Here is a 27154-nt window from a genome sequence, read left to right as displayed (position 1 = left end):
TTTTAGTTAACCAGCTCTGAAGGGAAGGATTGTGTGGTCGGTCTCAGCCTTGCTCTTGCCGACTAGTTTACCTAAACAGCATGAACATCTCTTCCACCCAAGGGGGAATAAGGCCAGTATTCGCACAGCCTGACAGGAATTTTGGTGGAATCGGTGGGAACACAGAGAAATTGGCACAAAAAAAGACACAGCTTCTGTCAGAACAGGCTGAATTAACTTTCCATCTCCTCAAATGGAGAGGAGGATGTGGAGAGGGAAGCGGTGACAGCCTGACAGCGGTACCCATCGGCTCCTGAGGGAGCCTAAAATGAAGCCCCCGGGCAGGCACTCGGAGCGGGGGGGCCGGTGAGCGGTTCGCGGCTCCGGCGGAGCGGCAGCGCCCTGAGGGAGCCCGGGGCCGGGACCCCACGAGGCGCGGGGGGAGGACCGGTCCCGGCCCTCACATGACCGTCCGGGGCCCCAACCCCGGCCGCCTCCCTTCTCCCGGCGCTCAGAGCCGCTCCGGCACCGCCGAGATGCGAGCGGGAGCCGAGGGGCGATGGAGGCGGCGGGTGGCGCGGGCGCTGATGCTGCTGCCGCTGCTGCTGGCGGCCTGGCAGCCGCCGCCGCGGGGAGCGCGGGCCCAGAGCCCGGCCGCGGACGCAGGTAGGAGCCGGGAGCTGAGCCCTCAGCGGCTGCCCCTCAGGGGCTCTGCCCGCGGGCTTTGCCGCCGGTGCGAGCCTGCTCCCACCGCGGCGACTCCAGCGGTTCTCCTGAGGCTGCCCTGGAGCCTACGAGGCAGATAAACCCCTTTTGAGAGAAAGAGCCCCACCGAAGGCAGCCCGCGTGTGGAGCACACGCCGCTCTGCTGCCTGAGAGCTACGCGGCATGGGGATGTGTAACGCCCTTGTACTCACTTTTCAGAAAACAGGACGAACTGTGTCCTCTCCTCTTCATCGGAGTTTCCTGAGGGATTTTTTACATCACAGGAGAGAAAGGATGGAGGAATCGTTATCTATTTCATAATTATACTTTACATGTTTTTGGCTGTGTCCATTGTGTGCGATGATTACTTCCTGCCTTCCCTAGAGATCATTAGTGAATGTAAGTGAACATCCTTACTTTTTCCTTTAAAAATTAAGCTCTGTGTAGATCATTCTCTTTGAAAAGTGTCGAAGTTGGAGTGCTCTGGAGACCAAACTAAAGTTCTGAGTCTCCTGCACAGCTAGACTCTATCAATACAACATTTAATTCGATGCAATATATCAACACCGTACTGAAAAATAAACTCTGATTACACTCCTCTTAAGCATTTATTTAAAATGTGCTTTCCTTATACCTGGAAGAAAATCTTAAAATTTCCTCAGGATTAATTAAAACTGACAATATATATAACTTTAGGTGAGTAGCTGTAAATAAATCTATGTTACCAGTAAAGTTAAGAGGGGGAAAGGGGAAGGAAAAAATCCCAAACCTCTCCTATATTAAATCATGGGAATTAATGTCCTTGCTGAAGTTTTGGTATTTTTTTCAAAGTACTGAACAAGTACCAGTATGAGCAACTGCTTAGATATAAAAGGCATGACACAGAAAGGAAAGAAATATAATTACAGCAGTTCTGTGAAATCTCATTAACCTGTGGTAATTTCCCTGGGTTCAGCAGACCACAGAATTAAAACGATGGTCTTGGCTGAGAGTTCAGCTTTTCATTGCACAGAATTAAAAAATAAACAAACTAAAAAGCTAGGGAAATTCATCCCTGAACTGGAACGCATTCTCCAGATCGGACCACTTACAGGAAATTTAAGCTTAAGCACTGCTACAGAGCTAGTTTTTTTGTTTTGTTTTGTTTTACTGACAATAAATGTTAGATTGTCATTCCATAGTTAAACATACTTGCCCATTCTTAGTGCACACACCTTGATCAAAAAAGAGAGTTAAATTTCTGAAACAGACAACTTACCAGAACAAAAATCTTACTGCCTTCAATCAAGACAGGCTCATCCAAGCATTGGTTTGAATTTACCTAATGTTTCTGGTATGTTAAGACACAGGAGCACAGCTTCCCCTTGAAATAGACTTGACTTGAATCATGTAGCCTTATCACACTGTAGTCCAAGGAATCTCCCTGCAATTGTTATCCTTATGATAAAGTCAGATCCTACATAAGTATGCCTATTTTACATTTTAAGGTCATGCCAAAATGTCTTGTACTATCAGTGCTCCTTTTCTAGTATTTAAACTATTTTCTGTAATAAAGCTGGGAGTAAGTTAGCCCAATAAATGAGGCTACACTTTCCATACATTTTGGTCATTTCTAATAAATGCATTAGCTGTATGAAAGCAAGCGAAGTTCATTTCATTGAACTGCAGTAGCTTTTAACACCATATACTAATGCATGTAATGGGTACAGAATACTGAAGTTTTTTAATTTTAATTTTATTATTAAAGAATATTTTTATATATTTATAAATAGAGTATTTTTATACTCTATCCTCAGGCCTTGGCCTCTCTCAGGATGTTGCTGGAGCAACTTTTATGGCTGCTGGAAGCTCAGCTCCAGAGCTTGTCACTGCTTTTCTAGGTAAGAGATACATGCTTTGACTCCTCAAAATCCAGAATTCTTTACCTTGCCTGCTGAACTGGAACATACCCGAGTCATTTTGCTTGTAGGAGTCTTCGTGACAAAGGGAGATATTGGCATTAGCACCATCCTTGGATCAGCGATCTATAATCTTCTCGGGATTTGTGCAGCTTGTGGGCTGCTTTCTAATGTGGTATGTATCAACTTCGATAATTCCATACCTAAGAACCAAATGGTTATCCTTTCTGTTTTGCCAACAAAAGTCAAGAGAGACTTACTATGACAACTGTCAAGTTTATTATTTAGTAGCAAAACCAGCATGTAATCTGTTTTAAGATAAGTTGCTATGAAAGTTTTAAAAACACTAACTTGTTAAATATCATACTTAAGTCATTCCTAAGAATCTTAAATTTGTACATAATATAGAAACAACATATTGATGCAGCATTTACAGCACTTAGTGAAAGTATTACAGACAAATTTAAAAAAAATGTGAATGAATCTGTGATCTGCAGGTTTCAAGGCTATCCTGTTGGCCGCTGTTTAGAGACTGCCTGGCATATACAATTAGTGTAGCGGTGGTCCTTGCGATGATATCTGACAGCAGAATTTACTGGTAAGAGCATGAGTAGTGTTGAGTTCATGTTGACTGGAGATTAGTGAAACAGTGTTAAAACACAACAAAAAACTTCAAGAAGCCTGAACTGCCATTCACTAATAGAAACAAACATCCTGTTGGCTTTAAAAATATAGAAAGTTACAATGATTGTAAAGATTATTACCTAAACATTCAAACCCTGCATATTTATAAAGTGTGATCTGCATAGGTTTCTCTGTACAAACTTCAGAATTTCTGTCATACCTGGTTTAGCACAGCAGTTAGTCTTCAGAGCTTGCTTCTTTTAGAAGCTTTCCTTTAAAAGCATTACCACTAAGAAAACATATCTCAGAAGCAAATCATGAGCTTCTGATACTAACACGCTTCAGTCAACACTGAAACTCCTGTTGTCTCAGGACAGTCAGGTCCAGTACTATATTCCTGAAGTTTCTTACTCAGAATAACACGTTCTATACCTCTCCATAACCGTCATATAAGACTCAATTTTGCAAACATCAGTTGTTCAGTAAGTTCCCCTGGAAAACATGCAGCTATACAATGCACAGACAAGATTCTGCAGGGGAGTGGAATGAATCAAACTACTGAAAGACATGGAGACACAAACTTCCATGACACTGCCCATACAAGTGCAAATAGATGCTTTTGTTTTTGCCTTTCACAATTCATGCAAGTTTTTTCTCTTCTTATGCCAGCCATTTTAATGAGTTTATTTTTATATATTAATATATATTACAAGTTATGTAAAATCTTTTTTTTTTTCTTTTTTTTTTTTTTCCACTCTAGGTATGAAAGTGCTTCCTTATTATTAATATATGGGTGTTATATTCTGGTACTATGTTTTGACATTAAAATCAACCAATGCCTCATGAAAAGGTTCAGTCCCTGCTGTTCGTGTTTTACAAAAGCTATGGAAGAGAATGCTGAGCAGCAACCGTTGGCTGGGTGGGAAGACAGTGGACCTCTAATTCGTCAACAGTCAAGAACAGATAGTGGAATTTTTCAAGATGAGATGGATTATTCTCAACGTTCAACAAGCTTGCATGGGCTTGATGAAATCTCTGAAGGTAGAAGTATTATTAAATTTAAACACTATATGCCTGTTTGCATCAGTTCTAATAAAGAGTATGGTTTGAGATATTATTCAGATTTTGTTCACAAAAGAACTCTAGCATAGTACTTAAGTAAATCATTAATCTTCCCTAGAATATAACATTAAGTAAAATCATAGTTGTGATATTTATATTAGTTACTAGAGGAATGCTAGGGGAGTTGCTTATTTGTGTCAGTAATAGAACATCAGTTGTTACTGTGCATATTTGAAACTTCCTAGCAACTCAGCCTGTAAAACGCAGTATCAGCTGAAACGCATGCTGCTTCTGTACTTATATTGTATTCTTATGACAAATGGCCAGTTTGTTATCCAAAATATGCATTATAGCAGAAGTAAAGCGATAGCTCTAATGGGGCCACAGATCACTTTTCCTCTTCACTTCAGCAAATCAGCAGCTGGTACTAAATCTTGGCAAACATTTTACATAAACCTTATAGAAAAAATTTTTTCATCCACCTTTGTTCCCTCCTAGTGACACGGTAATAAAGAATATTTGAGTTCAGAGTTTAGTCAAGTGTGTTATAGGTACTAAGAAGACAACAGTTACAACATCACAAAGAGTTATTTTTTTTTTTAACCTTTTTCCAGTATTCTCACAAGTAGAAGCAAATAGTATGACTGTATACTAATTATTCAAACATAATGCTACAGTTTAAAATAGTTACTTCCTCAACAGATCATCCAAGTGTCTTCACCATGCCTGAAGTGGGTATGAAGAGAATTTTGTGGGTGTTATCTCTTCCTATTATTACACTACTCTATTTGACTACACCAGATTGCAGAAGACGGTTTTGGAGAAACTGGTTCATGGTGACATTTTTAATGTCAGCAGCATGGATTTCTGCAATGACTTACGTTCTTGTATGGATGATAACAATAGCAGGTAGGTACCTTAACTACTGCTGCTGTACAGAAGCAGCCAATGAAAAATCACTGGAAAAAAAAAAAACACACATTCTTTTATCTGCAAAGTTTTCTTTTTTACAATTAACAGTTAGTTTAGCAACACATATTTGGCTTAGAAAAACAAAAAACCCTAATGTTTGACTGCTTCATTTGCTTCCTTCCATCTAATGAAAACTACTTTAAAATTTAGCTGCTTCAGACTGCTTATCATCACATGAAAGGGAATTTGTTTACAAAGCTACAAAAAACAGCCTATATTTAAAAGGACAGTTTCATTAAACTGCTTCATGAAGTGAAACAATTAGATACACAGCAATAAATTCATCAAGCTGAAGTCTGACACACATGTAAGCCACCAAGACTGGAATTAAAGGTTCAGGTGTTTGTAAAAATATCCATTATTTCTATACCTATAGTTTTCTTGGACACTATAATAAGAGACTCAGCATTAAATGAACTGCCAAAAAATATGCCCAAGTTTTTGTATTATTTTAACTATAGTGCTGTATTTTCATTAAACATTCTTGGGTGTGCAGGTATGTCTGTATCTCTTAAAAATCCGCATCATAAAGTCAAGCAGTAAAAGCACTGCTTTTAAATGAGGGAAAGGGTGTGAAAGAGTGTAAAAACAACTTTTTAAAAAATTTCTTGAAGTATTAAAAGTTTCCTCATTTCACTCTTTCTCCAATCAGCTTAAGAAAAAGTCTTTAATTTTAAGAACAAGCAGAAAACAAACCACTAAACAAGAAAGAAATTGCACAAAGCTTGCCATTTCCGCATTGTAGCTCACCAATCCTACCTCAGTATTCTGCTAGTTCAGCATCCTAAATTGTCTTCAAATTAAATTCAATAAATGTTGACTGCAGACATAGACCTACACAAAGGTAGACCTGTGAGAAATTACTAATAGATTTCTGGGTATAACACCCAGCAGGTTCACTTCTTTGTCAAAATTTTTTCCACTTGTATCTAAAAAGCAAAGGTTTACTGTCTGAATGCTAGAAGACTTTGAAACAGGATCCAAACGAAAGTTATTGCCATTCTTCCAGACAAAACACTAATTCATATGAAAGCAGGTACACTGGAGTTTCAAATAGTGTGTTAGTGTTAGTCCACGTTGAAGTCATCACAAGCAGCTTTGGGGTCTTTGTCCCACTACTTCTAGGTCAAATATGCTCTATTTACACATTAAAACTCTAAAAATTACACGTGTGTATATATATATATATATATATATATTCAAATCTAGGTTTTTCATGAAAGGTGACTCAAAAATATTCTATCATTGCATAAATGGCCTATGAGAATGTGTTTCATAGCAGGGGACTACATTTTAATGGTCAAGAACAAACCTAATTTAATACACCTTTTTGTTACTAGCAAAGAAATTTTCATTACTATAGCAAGATATTGCTACTGATACACAAAATGAAACAAAGGCTAGAAAAATAAGACCACTCTCTCTTTATGGTCAATTGCCAGAAAAAGAACAGAAAAGAAAAAAACAACCTTACATTTTAACTAGAAGATTAATCTATAAAAAATAAAAAAAATAAAAAAGATTCACCTGAGTTTAGATTCTATCATAACCTTCAGAGGGCTAGACACTACTGTTGGGTGTGTAAAGCTGCTTCATTCATATTTCACCTTCATTTGCTTAGATTAGTTTACAAAAGCTGATCATGTTGGGTCCCTCCATCCTACAGATCTCTTACATTAGGAGTGACGAAAATACCAGTACAAAGTTTACAACAGGATCACATTAGTCCCTTTGAACAGAACATAAGTTTCAAACATAAATTTACTGAGGCGATCTAAACTAAGCTGGTATGTACTAGGCAATCATTGCTGAGCTAGCTTACAGCATACCACCTCTTATTTTGAGAAAACTGTTCTTATTGGTGTCAAAACATTGTAAGCAAAAATTCAGATTTCAACAGAAAAAAAAAGTGTTTAGTGAACAAAAGTTTAAGAAAAACTGTAATTATGTAAGTTTGAACAGAAGTATCAAGAACTTCAGCATGTGGATGGTTGTGAATGGTACGTAGAACTAAAGGCAACCAAAACAGTTTTGAAGACCTGAATCACTATATTTTAAGTGAGAAACTAATACTCTTTCAGCACAAATGGTAGTAAAAACAGGGGTGAGAGGTAGGCTGCTGTTTTAATAACCATTTAAAACTATTCTTAAAGTGTTTACCTGAAAAAATGCTTCTAAAGAATCACTCATACTTAAGTCATGTAACAATTCTTCATTATGCTTCTTCCAAATTCAGCAAAAGAACTAAAAAACTTGAGCTTTCTAATTGGAACGAAGTCATGTAGTTGAGACAGTATTACAGTAACGATCTTAATGACCCTCCTCCCTATGAAAGTCATGTGCTTTTTTCTCACCCTTTGAAGAGTAAATGTTTTATTATAAGAGTTATTGCTTCAAAACACGTTCAAGCACTAATGATGAGATGCTCAAAACCAAAAATGTTAGGTATTCAAACTTCTGCTGTGTCTGAAAGAGCAATTCATAATTCATACCATTTTGAACAGTGGAGACCTTCCTCTCAATTCTCTGAGAAAGTTGTAAAATCAGATGGTTACTATATCACAGTTCCTTTTTATTTGACTGAAGAACAAGAACAGGATGACATTCCTTTGTTCTTGTTTTTAAATACTTCATGGTTCAGTCACTTTATATTTAGTCACATTAAGCTAGTGATCAGATTCCTCTTGGAATTATTGTATGATCACTAATCTTTTCTCCAGCAAGGAAAGTCCAAAGAAAATTTTTTGGATGAAACAAGCTAAAACTATACTTGTGTTTTCTACCATTATTTACCAACTACAGGTGAAACACTGGGAATTCCAGAGTCAGTAATGGGTCTCACCTTACTTGCAGCAGGAACAAGCTTACCAGATACAGTTGCAAGTGTTCTGGTGGCTCGAAAAGGTAAAGCTTTTGGTATTCAGGCTCATTTCAATAGATATGTTTAAAAGGTACTATGGAAAAAAATTAACATTTTTGGAAATTCAAGGAGTGACTTTAAAATTTTTGCTCCAAACTCTAGATTTTAGTTTGCTACTAATAAATAAGATAGCTTACCCAAAGAAGCTGTGGTTCAGCCATTTCAAAACCTCTCTGAAAAGTATTCTAGATTGGTTTGGTTTGCTGTTAAGCACGTTAGCAGTTTTACTGCAAAACACAGCTGTAGGTCTTGGTATTTTAAAGATAACTGGATTTTAGAATAACCTGTCTAGCTTATTTTAAGTGCAAGTTTGCAGGTGCTGTTGATTTAGGGAGACATTTTTATGTTTGTGGTACCCAAAACTATGGTATGTGGAATCATATCTATAGTTCTTAGAACAAAAAGGCTGAAAACACTGTTTTACTCTTTGAGGTTGAGGACCAACAGTCTGTTCCTCCAAAACAGTTTGGCAATTTCACAGTGCACAACTAAGCAGGCTTATTTGTATTTATTGTTTTACAGGAAATGGAGATATGGCTATGTCTAACATCGTAGGATCCAACGTATTTGATATGCTCTGTTTGGGAATACCCTGGTTTATAAAAACTGCCTTCATAAATACAACAGGACCCATAGAAGTGAACAGCAGTGGTTTGACATACACAGCCATTTCTCTCATCTGTTCAGTTGTTTTTATTTTTCTGGCAATTCACCTGAATGGCTGGAAAATAGATAAAAAATTGGGAGCAATTTGTCTTGTACTGTACTTAGTATTTACCATATTATCAATTTTATATGAACTTGGCATCATAGGGAACAATCCTACAAGGGTCTGTGGTAACTAGTTTTAATCAGTGATTATACTGATGAAAAAATAAAAGCAGAAGAGAAAGATCAGTTTCTTCATTTAGTCAAATTACAAAAAAAAATCCAAAATTCCCATTGGGCTCTAGATCTTATTTACAGAACTAAGTCACGGCATTAAAGTAATATTAAGTAGAACAGAAACATCACAGCCTAATTGGAGCCCTTTCCTTTAGAGTCAAGAATTACAGTATGACAACAACAAGCATATAAAACCAAAACTCTGGAAAAAGGACACCTATTTTTTACATTACGATGCTGATACATGCTGGGGGGGAAATAAAAATCAGAAAACACTAAACAAATCCCACTATGCAATCTTAACAGAGAAAATGGCTTATTTTATTAAAAACAGTATAACCATTCATTTAAACTGAATGACTAGAGACACTTGGCCTAATTTTCCAAAGGCGCTGAGCATCCAAAGTTCCCAGAGTTTAACGGGACCTGCAGGTGCTCAGTGCCTCCAAAAACAACAACAAAAATCAGGCAAATTGTCTTTAAAAACCAAACATTGTAAGATTCAGTTAACAAGTATCACAGTATATTAAACACTATACTGTTAAAGGCTGGTGGGATTTAAAAGTTCGTTTTTACAGCTTTTGTAAGCATACAATGTTACTAAAAATGACTTACTAGGATAGAGAAGCTAAACAGACAGAGGAATGTTCCTGAACACACAATTTTAAATTATGCATTGCGATCCAAGCGTACATCAATTTCTCTGCCACTGATTTTTATGCCGTTCATTATCCTACAGGCCTTTTCAGCAGATTCTGGCGAGTCAAATCTGACTGTTCCACAGCCCTTTGATTTTCCATTCTCCATTTTTATTTCTGCAAACATTACATGACCTGAATAAACAAGTTAAACAGTAGTTATTTTCCACCTTCAGTGCACTAAAAACTTAAAGAACTAATCAGAAGTGATTAAAAAACAATTCTAAATATAATCTAGAGGGACATATAATATCAGAACTATCAGATTTACAGTATATTCACTTATTCAGGGAAGGTGATAGGTCAAAACAGCAGCAAAGATTCCAATCAAAGTCCCACTGCTTAAAATTGATCCTTCAGACTACCATAAGATTATGCATGCCTGAACTGGACATCAAATTTGAAACAAAGTGTCCTATAAGCTTACGGAAAAGTTTTGTGTTTCACTGGTGGAGCCACACTGCCGAAAGTATGATTAATTGTCATCCTCTAACTGAATGACAGTTCAAACCAGTCCACCATGCTCACTGCAGTACAATAATCACATTATCAACTAATCACAACAATCGTATAACTGAGAAAAAAAAAAGTTGCAGAGCAAAAAACAAATAGAATGCACTACCCAATTGGTTGGAAACTCAACTCATGAGAGAACATTTCTATGTAGATGCCACAGAGTAGCAAGCCTTTAAGTGCCAGCAGGAACAAGAAATTCTTCCCTAAAACACAGGACTTTTTATTTTTAAGTGGCTAGTAATAAAAGACTGGCATTTCACTGAAATAAATTCATGTCAGCATCATAAGGAAATATAAAGACCATGGCTCCACAGGTTCAATCTGTTGTTTATATTTGTGCTAAACATTCTTAAAAACAATTCAACATAATTGTTATATCTGATAGTCACTGAGATCCTGTTTATATGTTTCTAGAAAACAATGTAATCCCTAAGTGTAAGTGCAAGTATATTACTAAGAAGTTGATGATAACAGGATATCAAGAAGTATCTTCACAAAAGCACAGATGTTCCCAACATACAAGTGTGGTATCAAGTGATGTATCTGCACAAGATGTTTTACTTCTTCAAAAACTTCTCTTAAATACTTTAAAAGATTTTAGTAGAAAACTGTTCAATGGATTTGCACAAGAATCATTATTTCATGCCTGTCCATATTAAGGGAAAACGTGGATGGCAAGGAAGAAAACACATAGGATAACCCCTAAAAAAAAATCTGAAGCAAAATCAAAGGTGGTGGTGGTTTTACAGACGAACCTGTTATGCAGTTATGGAAACTTTATTAAAGCTTAATACTGAATTATGGGGAAGGGCTTTGTTTTGGTGTTTCGTTTTGTATTTAAAAGCAGAGAGGGTTTATGCAGTCCTTTAACCGCACGGCATCCCAGCATAAAACTAGGATATTCACCAGCAGCTCCTAGAATTATAACAGCAGCAACATAGCCCTGAAAATGCTAGAAGGGAGAACTTCACTCTGAAAACCCGGTATGCTAGATCTATCTATAATTCAGCAACAAAAGCTTTGAGTCCTGGAATGTAAGCACACCTTAAGTTCCTGTAACCACTAAATGCATTTGAACACCTGAAATATTTTCATAGTTGAACTACAAGTTCTAATGTATATCCACTCTGCAAATAGCTGTATGAAGACTGTCTTATATAAAAGTAGAATGTTTAAAGTTATTTTTCCTTCCTGTCTCTGCAAAGTAAGTGAAGCCATTCATAATTCTTTTATTTCATTCTGAAATATTACATTCAGTTATATTCACCTATTCCATTCTGTGCGTTTAAAAAAAAAAATCACATTTCTACATACAAGAATCAGTTTTAATTCACTTCTGTAAAAAGAAACCTTTTCTTAATTAGAGATAGTTATCGGATAGTCACAGAAATCCTGTATCTTACTTTAAAAAAGGGGGGGGGACGACTTTATTTCTTGACAAAAGGTGAGACAGTACAGGATTGCAAATTCTTAATTCTGATTTGATATGGCACCATTACTGGAAATAACGCATAAACCTGGCCAGGCCCACATCCATGCATGCATTTATCTCAAAATAAATACTACATTATATCCCAGAGGATAACTAATACCTACCTCAAAAAAGAAAAAGTTCAAAGGGTAATTTTAATGAGATGGGTTAAAGTTTATAGGAGATGAGCACTCTCAGCCAATATGTACCATAGTCTCATGTGTTATGTCACACCTAAAATTATTTATAAAACTTCCCTTATCTAAAGAACAAGACAGAATGCAAACTCAATGGAGCTAAGCAGAGGTAAGATTCACATACATACCACACTGACTGAATTTCTCCTTCAGTTTCTGCCAGGTCAAATCAAAAGGGAGCTACAATTAAAAAAAAAAAAAAAGTATTTATTAATGGCAAAATATTACAAAAAGAAAAAGCATGTAGTAAAACACGCACACAACATAGGCTTATCTTTTCTATGTTTCAAATGCTTACATTTCTCACAAATATCTGGTTGCCTTTAGAGCCTAATCTCTCTCTCATTCCACTTCCCATTGGGCCAGGCACAAATCCTCGATCTATATCCATGTTCCTGTCTGGGCCTCCACCCATAGCTGGTCCCAATCGATCAAAACCAGAACTCATCCGATCCATGCCTATTCCCATTCCTCCAGCCATATTGTTCATACCACCCATTCCACCACCTACAGAGGAAGAAAAAGGAGAATAACAAGTTTGTTGTTTTGTTTTTATTAATCAATGAATAAGTATCTTGTTAAAAAGTCTAAATTCTTTTGTGTCAGGAAAAACAATGCATACATGCAAAGTGATTTATCTAGTAACATGGCTAATATTTAAAATCAGAGCATTAGAAGAAACAAAGTATCAGTTATTGTATAGAAGTAAAAAGCAAATTGCGCGAAGCTGTTATTCACATCATCTAACATAAAATGTTTAACACCAGAAGTAAAACAGTTACGGTTTAAAGACCGTCTAGTTTAATTAATAAGAATATGATATCCTGCACCAAAAAGAGATTAAGTAAATGACTGTGGAAATATTAAGATAAAGGTAACTGGACCAGGTACAACACGACTGTGAATGCAGGAAGCAAAACCATTTGGCTTTACTAAATGCAGCCATACCACACTTAATGACAGTCTTACAGAGAAAGCCTATTCTGCAAAGAACAGCCATTCCTGCCAGTCCTGTGCAGAGCATGGACTTTCCCCGATACATGCAATGGAATATATTAAAGTATATTACATAATGAACCAAGATCAATGGCATATTCAGATATCCTATATTCTATTCTATTTTTTCTGGATTCATAATTAACAATGTAAAACAAGACTATCAAGATCATCCATGACAGACCTTCTCTAAGCCTTACGCCTCGCAAGATGGTCCCTAGCAAGATTTTACTTTCTTATCTGCTCTAGCTTGAGTAACAGAGACATTTTCGGTAATACAAACTCAGTGTTTGAGCTTTGCACAAAATTAAACTGAGTGATAATCTGAAATTCAAGACTTTTTTTTTTTTTTATTATGAGAGATTACTAAAGTACCTATGTGAACTTGAAGCTGAACTTAAGTAACTAACTCTGCCTATTCATCTTTTTTCTGGAATACAAATTTACTTGAATCACTTCTCCCTCCAAACCAAAAGTTGAAACCATTTCAAAACTATATGCTCAAAGGGAAGACTGTATTAGCAAGTTTTCCTCTGAATTTTTACCTCAACAAATCAACCTTAAAAACTATTAGACTGGGAATCCCATGCAACAGAATTCTACTTCTTCCTACGCTGACAAGTACATCCTCTGAAACAATTACACGGACACCACTTCATTACATTGCCTACACATTTACATTCTATTGAAACAAATTAACCTACTCATTCCAGATCCTACTGGGCCCATTCTAGGCGCTCCCATTCCTCCTGCAAAAACACCAATCATTGCACCACCTAAACAGAAAAAAAATAACAGTGACATACACCGAAACTGCCGGTTAGTGACAACAGCAAAGCACACAATGATAAAGTGCACTGATCTCAGTGTTACCTGGCGATTCTTTTGCTACAGAACACTCCAACCCGTGCCTTTATTATGCAAACTAGGTAGGAAATACCCCACAAGTAACTTTAGTTCCTCCTCCTCTGTTACAAGATATAAGCTACTCTGATTCCTTGCTACCTACAGTTTTTCTCTGACAACCTGCCAGCAGCACAAACATCTGAAACTGAAGGAACCGTATCTTGTATCAGAGAACTGATAGAATTTGGCAGAAAAAAAGGGAGAGAGAAAAGCAATACTAAAGGGTACCTGACAAAACCATAAAAGCTCCAGAATAGTGTAAGAAACTGATTCTAGACAGCAGGGTTTAATGGAACAAATAAATAAATAAAACAAGAGTTTTCCTTGAAGCACTATGTTTCAGGAAAGCAATCCCAAGGGAGCTTCCAGAATTGCAGAAACTGAAGAACTGCATTCTTGTCAATGCTGACCAGAGCAAGGGGCTCTGCGGATTCTGTAACAAGCACTTCCAATTGTTCCAGAGAACCAGCTCAAACAAATCCATTCAAATAAACCTAGTATCTACAAAAAGAGCACTCTAAAGACAGAAAAGGTAAAACAAAAGTGTTGGACTGACAAAAGACAGCTTCCTACATTAGTGGGCAATATTTCAGGATATAGGCAGCATAATCATCTTAGTTGTTAACCTGTATACAAGGAAGCAGGATTTTGCAGGTAATTCTGGAGCCATCAGTTACTACATTTTTCTTGCTTGATTTTAATCCCTAAAAGAAACAGCTCAGTTTTTACTTATGGTAAAACAGATCAACAACTGGCTCATTTTGGCTAGACACTATTGTTTCAGTATCTAAAAAGGGTCACTGATGATACTTTCCAGACAAGCAGTCTTCCATCAACTTTATTTTCTCCATGCAGTTACAAACAGCAATAGTTGTTCCCTGCCAGTCTCTTGAGAGAAATATTTCTCTCAGACAACATGCAGAGCCATACCAAGACCCCCAAAAAAATGGACTGCCCCATTCAAGAGCCTATGGTTGTTCAACATCAGCAGGATTACGCACAGTACTTCAGCCAATACATCGCATATGATGAAGCTCTTAATACTTATTCATTACGCCAAAGATGAAATGCCAAAACCTTAAAAAGAATTGTGAGGAAAAAAACCCTACTTTCTCAAAACTAGAAATCTTTAAGAGTTTTTGAATGTATCCCAGTTATACTCCCTCTCTTTTAAAAGGAAAAGTCTCCCTAGCAGCCTAGGAAGCGTTTTAAAACAAACAAAACCAAAATTGAAATAATCATAGTAAGCATGTATTCAGCTGTTTCTATCCTTCGAAACATCCTCTCCTTGTACATTTTTCCCTACTGGATTTGCATCAATGAAAAATGCTAAGTTTGGAGATAGACTGTGACATAACCTTTGATTTTTTGGATACTTTAAAATTTTAGCTATTAAATCACTGCAAATCAAACATCCTCATTTTCACTAACTGATGCCATAGTCCAATCGAAGACTGTCTTATGTTGCCCTCATCGAAACTGGCGTGATATGGAAGCCAAATGCACTCACTCACAACATTTCCTTTTAATATATTATTAACCTAAATGCTGTAATAAGAGTACACTAGGAAATTCCCTGACTAAACATTGTATTTAACTATAATAAAACAATACTATTTGTTTCTGCTACTTAAAACTCATCTTCATTTTCTGCAGTTCCCAAATTTTAAAGGTGCATGGCTCCAGGAGAATATTATCTCAAACCAGAACAGTATTTTAACAGTAAGATTGCTAACAGGTAGCAAGTTGAAGCTTGCTGAAATCTACTGAATGACCAATGCCCGCATCAGTTTCTCACAGCAGCTATACTCACATTATTTCAAGACCAGCACGTTACCAGAAGACTCAGAAGTTTGTTGCTTGTATGAACATTTATAACTGAAGCAGCTCTGGATTTTCACTCAAGAAACAGATATTTATCCTATGCTGAAATACACATACTGAAAGCATAACACCTGCTTTTTAAGACATAAATTACAAGACCTTACGACAAACTTAACTGGCATCCTTACTAGATATCTACTACTGCTACACAATTATCAGTGCTTGAAGAGCATTACATAACAGTTACTCTTTATTGTGACTTACCCAAATTAAACACCCACCAAAGAGGAAGAATTTTTTCTTCCAAAGAGGGAAAATTAAATTTTTCCTAGACTAAATGAGCCTTATGCTCTTAACACTCTTTCACTTTCACAGTAGGGAATTCGTGGTGGTGGGAGGAACAGGAAAAAACAGAAAGCCTGTCTTCCATAATGTATTCATTCAGGTAAGAATATAGTAACAAAACCATAGAAAGCTCTGTTGTTAAGCACTTCCAGGCTCTCAACTTCTATCCAGACAGAAGAGTATCTCATTTGAGGGAGGGCAAAAGTAGCAAAAATGAACTCAGTCAAAAGAACACCATTTATAAACATAACAAACCTTGCTCAATCTCAGAAGAGGACAGTAAATCCTATTCTAAGCAGCAAGGGAAAAGGCAGGAAGAAAACTGAGGGAACCAAAATTCATCATTCCTATCCAATGCTGTCTGATTTGCAGTAAGAACAACTTTCCAGCATGTCTTTGCAAAAGCAGACTCCAGGAAGTTACAAAGGTAGTACAAAGACATCTTGTTCAGGATTGCCAAAACCAGATGTTTTAATATCCAAAGAACATAATACCTGGCAAAGTTAACAGTATGAAGGAAAATACATTCCTAAAAATCACTGTGCTTGTATTGTATTTTGCTTGTATTCTGCAGATGAAAAAAATACATCCTAACCTCCATCTTCCGAAACAGCCATAACAAACACATACGAACACCCTTAAATAAACACCTTTACAATAACAGCTGGTGGAGAAGGGACAGAGGAAGATGACCAAATGAAACCACACCTCTTCTTGTTTTTTCTCCTAGTAAAACTCTCCCAATACCATGTTGCAATTTGCCACAGGAAATTTAACAGTTACCATACCCATTCTTCCAAAAGAATCTCCAAAACCACGGTTCAATTGCATCTCACTACGACCAAAATCTCTATCCATGTTTCCTCCCATTCCACCACGGAACATTTCTGTAGAGAATAATGCACAAAACAGACATGTTCTGTCATATTCAACTAAGTTGATGCTAATACAATACTTGTTTCACAGCTGCTTGTTTAAACAGAAGTAAATTTAATCCACAAGTCAGAGGCACCTCTCCTTCCAGTTCCTATGCTTCCATGCATGCCACATTTCTTTTGAACCCATTTACATTACCCACACTTATGTAAAGAGGACTTTTAACAAGGCTCACAGACTAGCAAACTAGTACTAGCAAACTAGTAAGTATTCACCTACCTCCCATTCGACTGACTCCAAATCCCCCCATATTAGCCATTCCTTCCATTCCACGAAATCCAGGAAGCCCTGTAAAATAAGGAAGAATGTTTTTTTTCTATCCAATATTAAAAAAATACATAAGACAAAGAATTTGACTGCACGTACCGCCTCCCATTCTATTCATTCCACCAAAGCCAGGACCATCTATTCCCATACCTTTAAACCAAAAAGATCAAACACCATTTAGAAGACAGGTAAGATCCAAATATATTTCAAAAATGCAAAGACAGTGTCTCAAAAACACACAATGCAAGGCTTACTTTGACAAGAGCATGCCATTCTTCTAAACACAGAAATGAAAATTGTAAACTTAAGCTCTGTAAGTTAAAAATTAAGAATATGACTTTACCTCCTGGACCCATGTTCCCCATTCCACCACCCATGTTCAATTGTGTTGCACTGATGGGCTGTCCACCTGGTCCAAGTCCCATACCAATGCCACCAAGGCCACCTTGGAAAAAAGAAAAAACAACTATCATCATAAGGCTTTATGCACCATAAGGAGACCATAGTAAGCAAGAGTACTACTAAACTGTTCCAAGACACTATCAATATGTATTAAGTGCAAAGAGTTAAAAATGAAGAGCGTGTACTCACGAGGTAATTGTGGACCTTTGCTGTCTGCAACACGGAAATCTTCATGAGGGACTGATTTGTCATCCTGATAAAAAACAAGGATGCTATGCTATGATCCCTTCAATGTTTTGGCAGAGATACATAAGGTAGAAAGAAATATAAGCAACTTACCATTTTTACATGCATGGGTCTATCAAACAGGAATTGTCCATTGAACATAGCTGAAGAAATGCTATTCAAGGACTATAACTAAAGAAGACAATTTAACTATTTCAAAAGAATCACTGTAAAAACTTATGTTTGTGCCACTTTTAGGAGTCTTAACTTTCCTTAACTAAACTTTAGAATGCTGTTTCAAAGGTCAGAAAGAGACTATATAAGTTGTTAGGAATATAAAAGTTGTCTTCATGGGTGTCACTTTCCCTGTGTATTTTAAGTCTGTTAACTTCATCAAGAACAGCTTTTTACACTCTAGCAGTAAATTCAGTCACTATTAAAAAAAATAAAACAATCTGCACAGTACTACACTCTAGTCCCTTATCCTAGCTACAAGGCAAACAAGCACCATTTGCCAAACTATATGGTAAAGAGCCATTAAAAATGACTAAGCCATATTTGAGCATTTTTTTCCTTTTTTTCCAAAGCCAAGGATACATATTGCTTGAACAGCTTCAATTGCTTGTTCAAAAGTAACTGTTCCCATTCCTCGACTCTTGCCATCTTTATCTTCCTTGATGTCTGCACGCTTTACAGTTCCAGCGATGCTGAATACTTCCTTTAGTTTCTTCCAGCCAACTTTAAAGTCAAGCTTACACAGAGAAATACGTAAGTGATTTCACTGCACATTTCTGTTCTGCCATTAGTTTTCAAAGCTTGTCTACACTGCAGTAAAACTTTGATTCACAAAATGCTTTATACACGTAAACAATTTTGTAACATACACAGGCTGCAACCAAGTCTAACATGAATGTTACTAAAAGCAACAAGTTATAGCACATATATCTATTGTAATTTTCTAATTAACGTACTAATGCTGAGAAATGGATGGGTTCTTGTAAACCAGCTGTACTCCCATGCCTGTTTCTTAAATTTGTGCAAATAAAGAACTGATGAAGTACACCCAAACATAAAAGTTTAAGTTTGTATAAAGTAACTATCAAGAAAAAAAGTATATTGTATTAAAAATGGAAGAAATGAAAAATGCAAAAAAATATATATATATTTTTTTTTCCCAAATTTGACTGTACTATAATTAAAACTGCAAGACAGCTTTAGGAGTGGAACACATTTTTCACATCCAAAATCTGGATACGTGTCTTGTGTTTTTAGTTGAATATCCTAAATGTGAATTAACATTTCACATTTCTTCTTAATATTAAAACTGGATTATGCAGGTATTTTACAAAGATCAAGTATTATTGCTTTAAAATACGTTATAAAACTTACATTAGCAACAAAAATAGTGGACCCAAGCCTGCCTGCCTGCAAGTTACTGATAACCTCAGGAGGAATGTTTGGATTGTTGACAATAGAAGGTGGTAAATTCATTAATCCAGGTGCCATATCAGGTCCTTGTCCTCCTGGAAACTGTCCTCCTACACGCTGTAATGCCCTGCGGGCATGTTCACCTTCAGGATCCTGCAACATGTGCAAAAATAAAGCCAACTTAATCATCAATATCAGGACTGGCAATAAATAAGTACTATTTGAAATTCTACATAAGCCCGTCAAAATTATCAACTAATATCCTTGTCCATGTCAGAGGGATTAAGAACCGAATTAGCATGGAGACCTAATTCCCTCACCTCTAGAGGTGGGTCCTTTCAGATGAGGGTTGAGGCATATTGGCAAAGCACTTGTTGAAGAAGCGTGCACTGCCACTTCACATGCTGTACCTAGCCTATGGACAAGTAGAAAAGATTTCAATCTAAAGGACTGTCAGTCTAGTACCTTCTTCCAATAACTGATTTAATTTAAATAGTTTTGTTTTTTTTTGATATGTTAATAACCATTATTAAAGCTATAACAGGACATAAAGAACTGTATCAGACACTATTATATGCTACAACACTACAATAGAAACGTTGACATTAATTTCACTTTCCAAATCAGTACAAGTTCTCTGCTTCCAATACCATCCTTGCACATATGTAGTAGTCTGATACTCAGCTTGTTCTGCTCAAACTGGTATTTTAAGGCAGGTAAGGAACATGAATTTTAACAGCAGCAGATTACACAGGTAAGAATACGAAGTTAAAGATAAGGTTGTGTAAAAGAAAAATAGTATTAGATTATTTTGGCTTTAGGACACATTTTCATCTTTTTCACTTGACATTGTATCAAGACCTTCTAGAAGCCAGCAGGCACTTTAGCCCGTTAAGAAAATGTTAAAAAAATAAATAAAATAAAATAAAATGAAATAAAAAAATTACACAGCTAGACACTTAAAACATAGTACCCATCATTTCAGTAGTTACATTATCTTCACAGTTTATTTAAAAAACAGTAATAATCCTACCTCTTTAATATTCAGGGGTCTTCCATTAAGATCGTACTTGTTCATAGTTTCTAACGCTTTCTTAACAAATTCTTCATCTTTGAATTCAACCACACTTAGAGGGAACAAAAACATTTGGAGTATTAAAGTTTAAAACATTAAACTTAACAGAACGTTTGAATAGCAGTGTGTTTCTACACACATAGAAAAAGAAACTTACCCACAACCCTACATCCACGATGATTTGTAATCACATGTAAAGAGAAAAAAAAAAAAAAAAGCCAGTCAACACATATGCTAGAGTATTTAAGAGTCCAGTTAAAGATCCAAGCTCACTGTTAAATAACTATTTATCAAGTTATTTTCAGCTTCAAAATTCGTAATACATGCTTTTTACTAGTAGCCAAGCTGAATTTCTCCTACTTTCTAAACACACTTACCATTCAAAATGCATTATATTATATTTTGTTCTCTTTGAGCCAAACCAGAATTGGACTACAGAAAAATGCCACACAGATCCATGTAAGGACAGCTGGGGGGAAGGAAGGGAAGGGGCAGAAGGAAAAAAAAACGAAAACATAACCAAAAAACAATCAAGACACTCATCATGTCATTAAAATCTGCCCACGAACTACAGAATTCAAATCCAAATACATCAAATATACCTTTACAATGAACAAGGAGCCTGCAAACCTCTTCAGTATTACTAGCATATTTGAGAGATTACTGTGTAAGAAAATAACCTTTTTGACTGCACCAGAATCCTTCTAATAAAACAAAGAGTTCAGGATTGATCTAAGTGAATGAAAGCTGAAAGCATGTTTTAGTTTTAGCAAGCGTTGAAGAAAATAATTTACAGCTACTTTTACAACTTCAGTTAAGACTCAAACATGCATTTCTCAAGTTCTCACTGCAGGTTTGAAGCTACTATTGGCCAAACTTTTGACTATTTTTAAGACAAAGGAGCTTTAGCAATCTTCACTGTTAATGCCTCATTGCTGGCACTGTTTTGGCTACCAACCATCTCCATCCATTTAGTTTAAAAAAAGCAAATACATTAATCCTGTGTTTAGAGTACCAACTGTGTAAAGCTGTCAAATCAGGCACTTCAAACAGTATATTCTTAGCTAAGATTTTATACTTCGTGTCCCCAAGAAGAGAATACTACACTAACAAAATTTAAATAAAATCAATGATTTACTGAAAATCCTTTATATAAAACAGATTTGTACCAAAACAAAGATGTTGGCTAAAAGAAGAATTAAGTGAATGCCAAATTTATGAAGTATTTTGTCCTTTACAGCCAGCTAGCTTGTGCTGCTTGAAAGTGTCAAACTATTTCTAATACAGAAACCTCAAAGCTATCTTAATGAAAATCAATGTGGAAATGAAACTTACTTTCCAATAACTGGTACAGGTATTATACAAAAATAAAACTGCTGAGGAACTTTTAAACCTCTAGCAGATTGTTGCCCACGGCACTTACCCTTGATTTTCCTTCAGCATCCTTAAACAGCTCCACGTATGTAACCTCACCAACTACATAAGACATACAAAGGGAAAATACCAAGAGACAATGCATTTAAACACCAGTATCTTTCTTTTCTGTGCCCCTGTGCACAACTCTACAGAGAAGCTCCTATTATTCACCAACAATCAAAACCAGACCAACATACCTCCTGTCAATGGCTATATAATTTAGCTAATTTTCAGAAATATGCTACAGCCACATTCTCAGAATCTAAAAACAAACAACTATATTTAACCTAATTCATACTACAGATCATATTTTGGCCAGTATGATACAGTTGGTGAACAAATTCAGATATACACAGTCCCTTAACCTAACAAATGAAACGTCAACATTCACTGAAAAGTGTTACATTTATCATCCTACTCACAACACCTGTTTTAAGGTGACTTTCTACCTGAATGTCTTCAATCATAAGTTTGCCTTCAATAATGACCAAATTTACACATCAAATATTTCACAGCAAGCCACTCACTTTCTAAAGTTGGAAGTTTCAGTAAATAAACCAATCAAATAATCATGTCACCTTACAACAGATACACCAGCAGTTACAGAACTGGGGGACTGGCATTCTTCACAGCCAAAAAGCCAAGTGTGCTTTGCATTACTTTTGAAGAATCTATTTTTTCAAGAAAAACACACAGAACTAGCTTTTTACTTAAGTCATACATTAGCATTCTTTTCCCCAAAACTGAAAATAAAAGTTTGGGGTATTAAGATTTCTCTATCAGAACTGCAACAATAGTAACAAGTGTTTAATATAGGTCTCCAGACAAGCAGTCATGGCAGTAATGACAATGCAGACAAAGTTAATTCCACAGCCAGATTCCACCAAAGAAATACAAAACAACTTTTGAAAGACTTCCTTTCATATTCATATGTTAATACACTAAATGTGTTGCTTAAATACAATAGCCCTTTAAAAAAATCTACAAAGACTACAACTAGATGAAACAATCTCTTGAAGAAGTCATGAGGTCATGCATATTCTCTCTACTGTCACACTACAATGGCAGAAGATTACAAAACCTCGTTTACCAATCCTACTCTGCAATGCAATTGTCTCAGATGAAAGAGGGGGAAGGAAGATAGATGTACCAAGTAAAGGCCAAAAAATAAAAAAATAATTAAAAAGTCAAATCAAATCTGTGTGGCTCAAAGGACATATACATTACATTTTACCCCTTTTTATAGGAAGTGCATTATAAGGAATAAATTACCTTTCTCTCTCATAAGATCTTTAATAGCCTGCCATTTCATGTCATATGGGATGTTGCTAATGAAAACTCGATTACGATTAACAGCCTTCTTCTCTCCACTGCCCGCATTCTTCTCCTTTGCATAGGGGTGGAATCTATTCTTGTTTCCAAGAGAAGGGATTGCCTTTGGTTTTGCAGCAAATTTCTCTTTCACTGGTGCTTTCTCTTCTTTTGCTGTCTCATCGTTCTCCCTACATTCCAAATAAATAAATGGGTCTTACTTTGGATTATAAGACTACTATATCAGCTACATATGTAGGTCTATGCCTCCCATATTAACAGACCTCCGAAGATGTCAAATCCCACTTTTCAAATTAGGAAAAATAAAATAATTTTACCAGTTTAATTTCAAAATACGTTGCTTTACCTAGAACAAAAATCAACATTACAAGAGATTTATTCACTATTATAAGTACAGACATCACATCTTGTTACTTCAGGTATATTCCATTTCCATTATGTCTGTCAAGATTCAGGAACACGGTGCTATGAAACTACTACTACTCTAAGAACACGACTCAGCTGAAAAATAACCTACAACATCTGAAGTACTTTAGTACCTCAATAATTTTCAAATCTAACTTGGCAAAGTTGCACGCTATTCACCACAGAAGTCAGAGTTGAAATGGTCTAATTTTTGGAACAGCTTGGTGTACTTCATTCAATGTATTAATAAATACATAAAATCAACTCTTAACAGGCAAATGACCTTTTATTCAGTACAAATCATTTTTATTCACAAATTGTGCCAGACTGATTTTAGAAAGAAATTAAAATTAAATTTAGAACAAATGCTCTTTTCATTTTTAGTGCTTAACACCAGTATACTTTGAAAACATGATAAATGCATAAGAAATAGGTCTATTAAACGTGCTCTGCATCTAAGACCAATTAATTCACCAGGAATTATCCATTAAAAACAACAACAAAGACTTCTGGCCCGTAGTCTTTAAAAAAAAAATCTATCAACAACAGCTGCTTTCCTTTTAAAAATGTTTTACTTTTAGATGAAGAATGCAGCACAACTCACTTCCTCTCCTTTAATGCAGCACATTTCTCAGCCTTGGTAAAAACTATACACTTTGAACAGAATTAAAAAAAAAAAATATCCAAATTAAAAGTCAAACCTCTCCAGCAATCTTCAAAGTGTTAATATTGCAAGTAGACTTAGAATGCCAATAGAGGATCGAAGTGCCTGAATTGTTACTTAAAAAGTAGGACCGCTGAACTAATAGACTCCAGTAACAAAGCCACACAAATATGATCCACTAAACAGCTGCTATAAACAGCTGCTATATAGATACAGAGCAACATCTAGTTCAAATCTCACTGCAGTTAACAATAACTTTAAAAGCATGTGTAAAAGTACTTTTCGTAATAAAGAGCCAACACCAGTCACTCAAGTTAGAACAAAGATATGGAAGCATCTCATAGTAGACTGTCAAAGAGATTGACCATGTATCCTCTCAAGTTAACATCACTGTCCTTTCAATTTGTCCCACTTTTCAGAAGGTTTAGTTTTTAATCTCATTTTGACAGTGTAGGTGGTTTCTGGTGTAAAATTTGCCAAAACAAGTGCTTCAGTTTTATAATAGTAATCTGGCAAAATTGAAAATTTCGATTTATTGAAATTATTATTTTCAGCTCTCTTTGCATAGTTTTTAATAAAACAGTAAGTGACAGCCTTGCACTCAGAGCATGTGCAAATAGCCTTTCATGAAGTTAAATGTATTATCTACTCAAGCTTGAGCACTTCTCAGGGAAAAGTAGCTTCAAACACAAACATTTTTCTCCCATGACTTTTTCCCAAATTTTGAAGTACTCATATGATATGAATTTCACAGTCCTTGTGTTGTTTACAAGTGGATTAAAAAAGAATTAGCAACTGAGAAATGCATGGACATTACTCAGGTAAATATTCCTACTATTTAAAACATTCAGGCAACAACGCGTTATCTATTTCAAGCATTCTCCAGTTTCCTCTGTATCATTACTCCCCCATACCATCCTGTCTGCTGTGGCAATATAATTCTTGTGTGGCTGTGTAATGATGTAAAATGGGTGGAACAAGGCAGGGAACTGGCAGAAGCCAGGGGGAAGGACAGCGAGGAGGGCAATAGTAATGTTTCAGTTTTCCAGTCAGATCTGTTTTTTTCCAATCCAGTTCCATTTGTGAACACAAAACTTCTCCCAGTGATACCCTTATCAAAATCCAAGTTCTTCTTTAGGTTTTAGGATTAGACCAACAAATTCTCTTTAGCCTTTTAAGCTCTTTCCTGCTTAAAGGATTATCAAACAGCCCCTGCATGCTCAGTACAGTGCACAGGAAGAGCCAGGCCTCCAAACACAGAACCCACAGATCCTACAACACCTGGCTGTACAAACCAGTAGAGAGCAGAGAGGACACAAGTCTTGCATGAATTCTTAAATCCGAGAAACAAGAAGACACTTCACTTAATCTGGGAACTAAAGCCAGCCTCCTGAAAATAGTTCCTCCTGAAAATAATCCCTGAGAATTAGTTTAAAAAAATAAAAATTGATCTTTCTCGCAAAACTCATCTGCCAGAATCAGTAGGCCAGTGAACAATCTGGAGGCAAAGATTCCTTTTCACACATAGCCCTCTCAGGAAAAGTACCTTCAATCAAAAAATACATTCAAAAAATGTGACTTTAGCCATGCACAGAACACAGACAAGACCGCCTCAGAAACTATTCTATCTTGCAGAATAACAGGATTTTTCATTTGCTGGCAATTACTTTTGGAGGGAAAAGAAGAAAGTTGCTGACAGGAGTGATAGAGAAAAACTACTTTGTTATTTTATGAGTAGCAACTCCAAAAGACAATAAATTACTATATGCCTCAAAAGATGCAAAAAGGTTAGTCTTTCGTCCAATACTCAATAATTTGTGTAGTTGGGATGCTTAGGACCAGGTTCAGAGGAAAGAAAATAGATACAAAATACTGTGTTACTGCAATGTGAAGCTTATAACTTGCAAACTATATGAATTTCCCTGGGAGTCAAATAAAGGCATGAAGTTACTCCTTTATTCTCCATTTTGATATTATGCCTCATCCCACATCTATTTTTAAGCACAACAGTATCAAACCTGGGCTGCATATAACACATTAGAAGTTCACAGACCTCTCAACAGCCTTGATATATTCCAGTAGAAGGCCTTCTAAAAAATGTATTTTCCCTCTAAGATGTGAATGAGACTAACAACTGCTGAAATTTCAATGACCCCAGGCTAAAATGTAGCTCATCTGAAGAGGGATAAACCTTGAAGCCTAACATCAAGGAGAAGAGAACCCATAAAATTTTACTGGAAAAGTTTGTGGGTTTGTTTGCCTGTTTTGTGAAGTAAACCACTGTAGGGCTCCCTTACCATTCTCACATACACAAAGACCGGCTCAAAGGCTAACAAAACATACTACGGTAAGACCTGGAAACGTGAACAAGGCCAGAACCAACCCACAGCTCTTGTAGACGCGGCTCCCCCGACGCCCCGCCAGACCAGAGCCCGTTACAGCAACGCCGGCTCAAACCGCCCGAGCCGAGCGCAGCCTCCTGCCCCTCACCCAACGGCAACGCCGCTCGGCAGCCTCCCACCGGAGCGAGCCTTCCCCCGACACCCTGGGGACCCCCTCCGGTAACGGGGCGCCGGAGCGGCCCGGGCCCGCGGCGGGGGAGGAGCCGGGCCGGGGGGTGGGGAGGAGAGGGCCGGCCGCCTGCCTCCATCCCTCCCTGCCTCCCGCCGCGTCCCTCCCGCCGCGGCCCGACCGGGCCCGCCGCCCCCCGCCACACACATTTTGACGCCATTTGCGCTGCCCCCGCCGCTCTCGGCTGCTGTCGCCGCTGCCTCCTCAGCCCGCGGCGGCTGCTGCGGCTGTTTTTGTGGTGGTGGTGGTGGTAGCGGCTGCTGCTGTTGTTGCTGCTGCTGCTGCTGAGGCGGCGGCTGGCTGGCGGGGGCGGCCTCCTCGGCCCCCCGCAGCGGCGCGGCAGCCGCGGCCTCCGCCCTGTCGCTCTCCGCCATTTCGCGGCCGGGCCGCGGCCCCGCTACGGCTCCTTCGAGCAGGGCCCGGAGCGCCTCGGCC

The 27154-nt window shown here is 37.2% G+C and overlaps 3 protein-coding genes across 3 annotated transcripts in view; 1 reads left to right on the top strand and 2 right to left on the bottom strand.

The window, feature by feature from the left end:
* LOC311442625 (uncharacterized protein) overlaps positions 1-2758 on the bottom strand; it is a 59659-nt gene extending 56901 nt beyond the window's left edge. Inside the window, exons 1-2 of the mRNA XM_084532059.1 lie at positions 2634-2758; positions 897-945 (exon numbers count right to left, since the gene is read on the bottom strand). The gene's annotated coding sequence lies outside the window, so the exon portion shown is untranslated. The remainder of the gene's footprint in view (positions 1-896; positions 946-2633) is intronic.
* SLC24A5 (solute carrier family 24 member 5) lies at positions 516-9820 on the top strand (the record flags this gene model as incomplete). The annotated part of the gene is made up of 9 exons (XM_084532061.1): positions 516-645; positions 904-1083; positions 2481-2564; positions 2654-2757; positions 3080-3180; positions 3967-4247; positions 4971-5177; positions 8043-8144; positions 8683-9820. 9 exons carry the CDS (start codon positions 516-518, stop codon positions 9003-9005), a joined length of 1512 nt encoding a protein of 503 aa, XP_084388187.1. The 3' UTR covers positions 9006-9820.
* Positions 8994-27154, bottom strand: MYEF2 (myelin expression factor 2). Its single transcript, XM_084532060.1, has 17 exons — positions 26867-27154; positions 23020-23249; positions 21755-21807; positions 20489-20496; positions 20290-20383; positions 19218-19409; positions 18426-18579; positions 17943-17992; positions 17793-17856; positions 17545-17646; positions 17301-17351; positions 17154-17222; positions 16787-16885; positions 13628-13699; positions 12226-12434; positions 12056-12107; positions 8994-9878 (listed from the first exon to the last, which is right to left on the bottom strand). Exons 1-17 carry the CDS (start codon positions 27091-27093, stop codon positions 9715-9717), a joined length of 1890 nt encoding a protein of 629 aa, XP_084388186.1. The 5' UTR covers positions 27094-27154; the 3' UTR covers positions 8994-9714.

Source organism: Aythya ferina, assembly GCF_964211825.1.
Source record: "Aythya ferina genome assembly, chromosome: 11".
NCBI lineage: Eukaryota > Metazoa > Chordata > Aves > Anseriformes > Anatidae > Aythya > Aythya ferina.
This window is presented reverse-complemented; position numbering and strand designations above follow the sequence as displayed.

What these genes read in the sequence shown, in the direction of transcription:
- MYEF2 (XM_084532060.1), bottom strand. Translation starts at nt 27,093, where the DNA reads ATGGCGGAGAGCGACAGGGCGGAGGCCGCGGCTGCCGCGCCGCTGCGG. An exon ending in TGAAGCTGTTCAAGCAATAT is followed by an intron (nt 17,993 to 18,425) that starts GTATCCTTGGCT and finishes GCATTTCTTCAG; the next exon opens with CTATGTTCAATGGACAATTC. An exon ending in GACCCATGCATGTAAAAATG is followed by an intron (nt 17,857 to 17,942) that starts GTAAGTTGCTTA and finishes GTTTTTTATCAG; the next exon opens with GATGACAAATCAGTCCCTCA.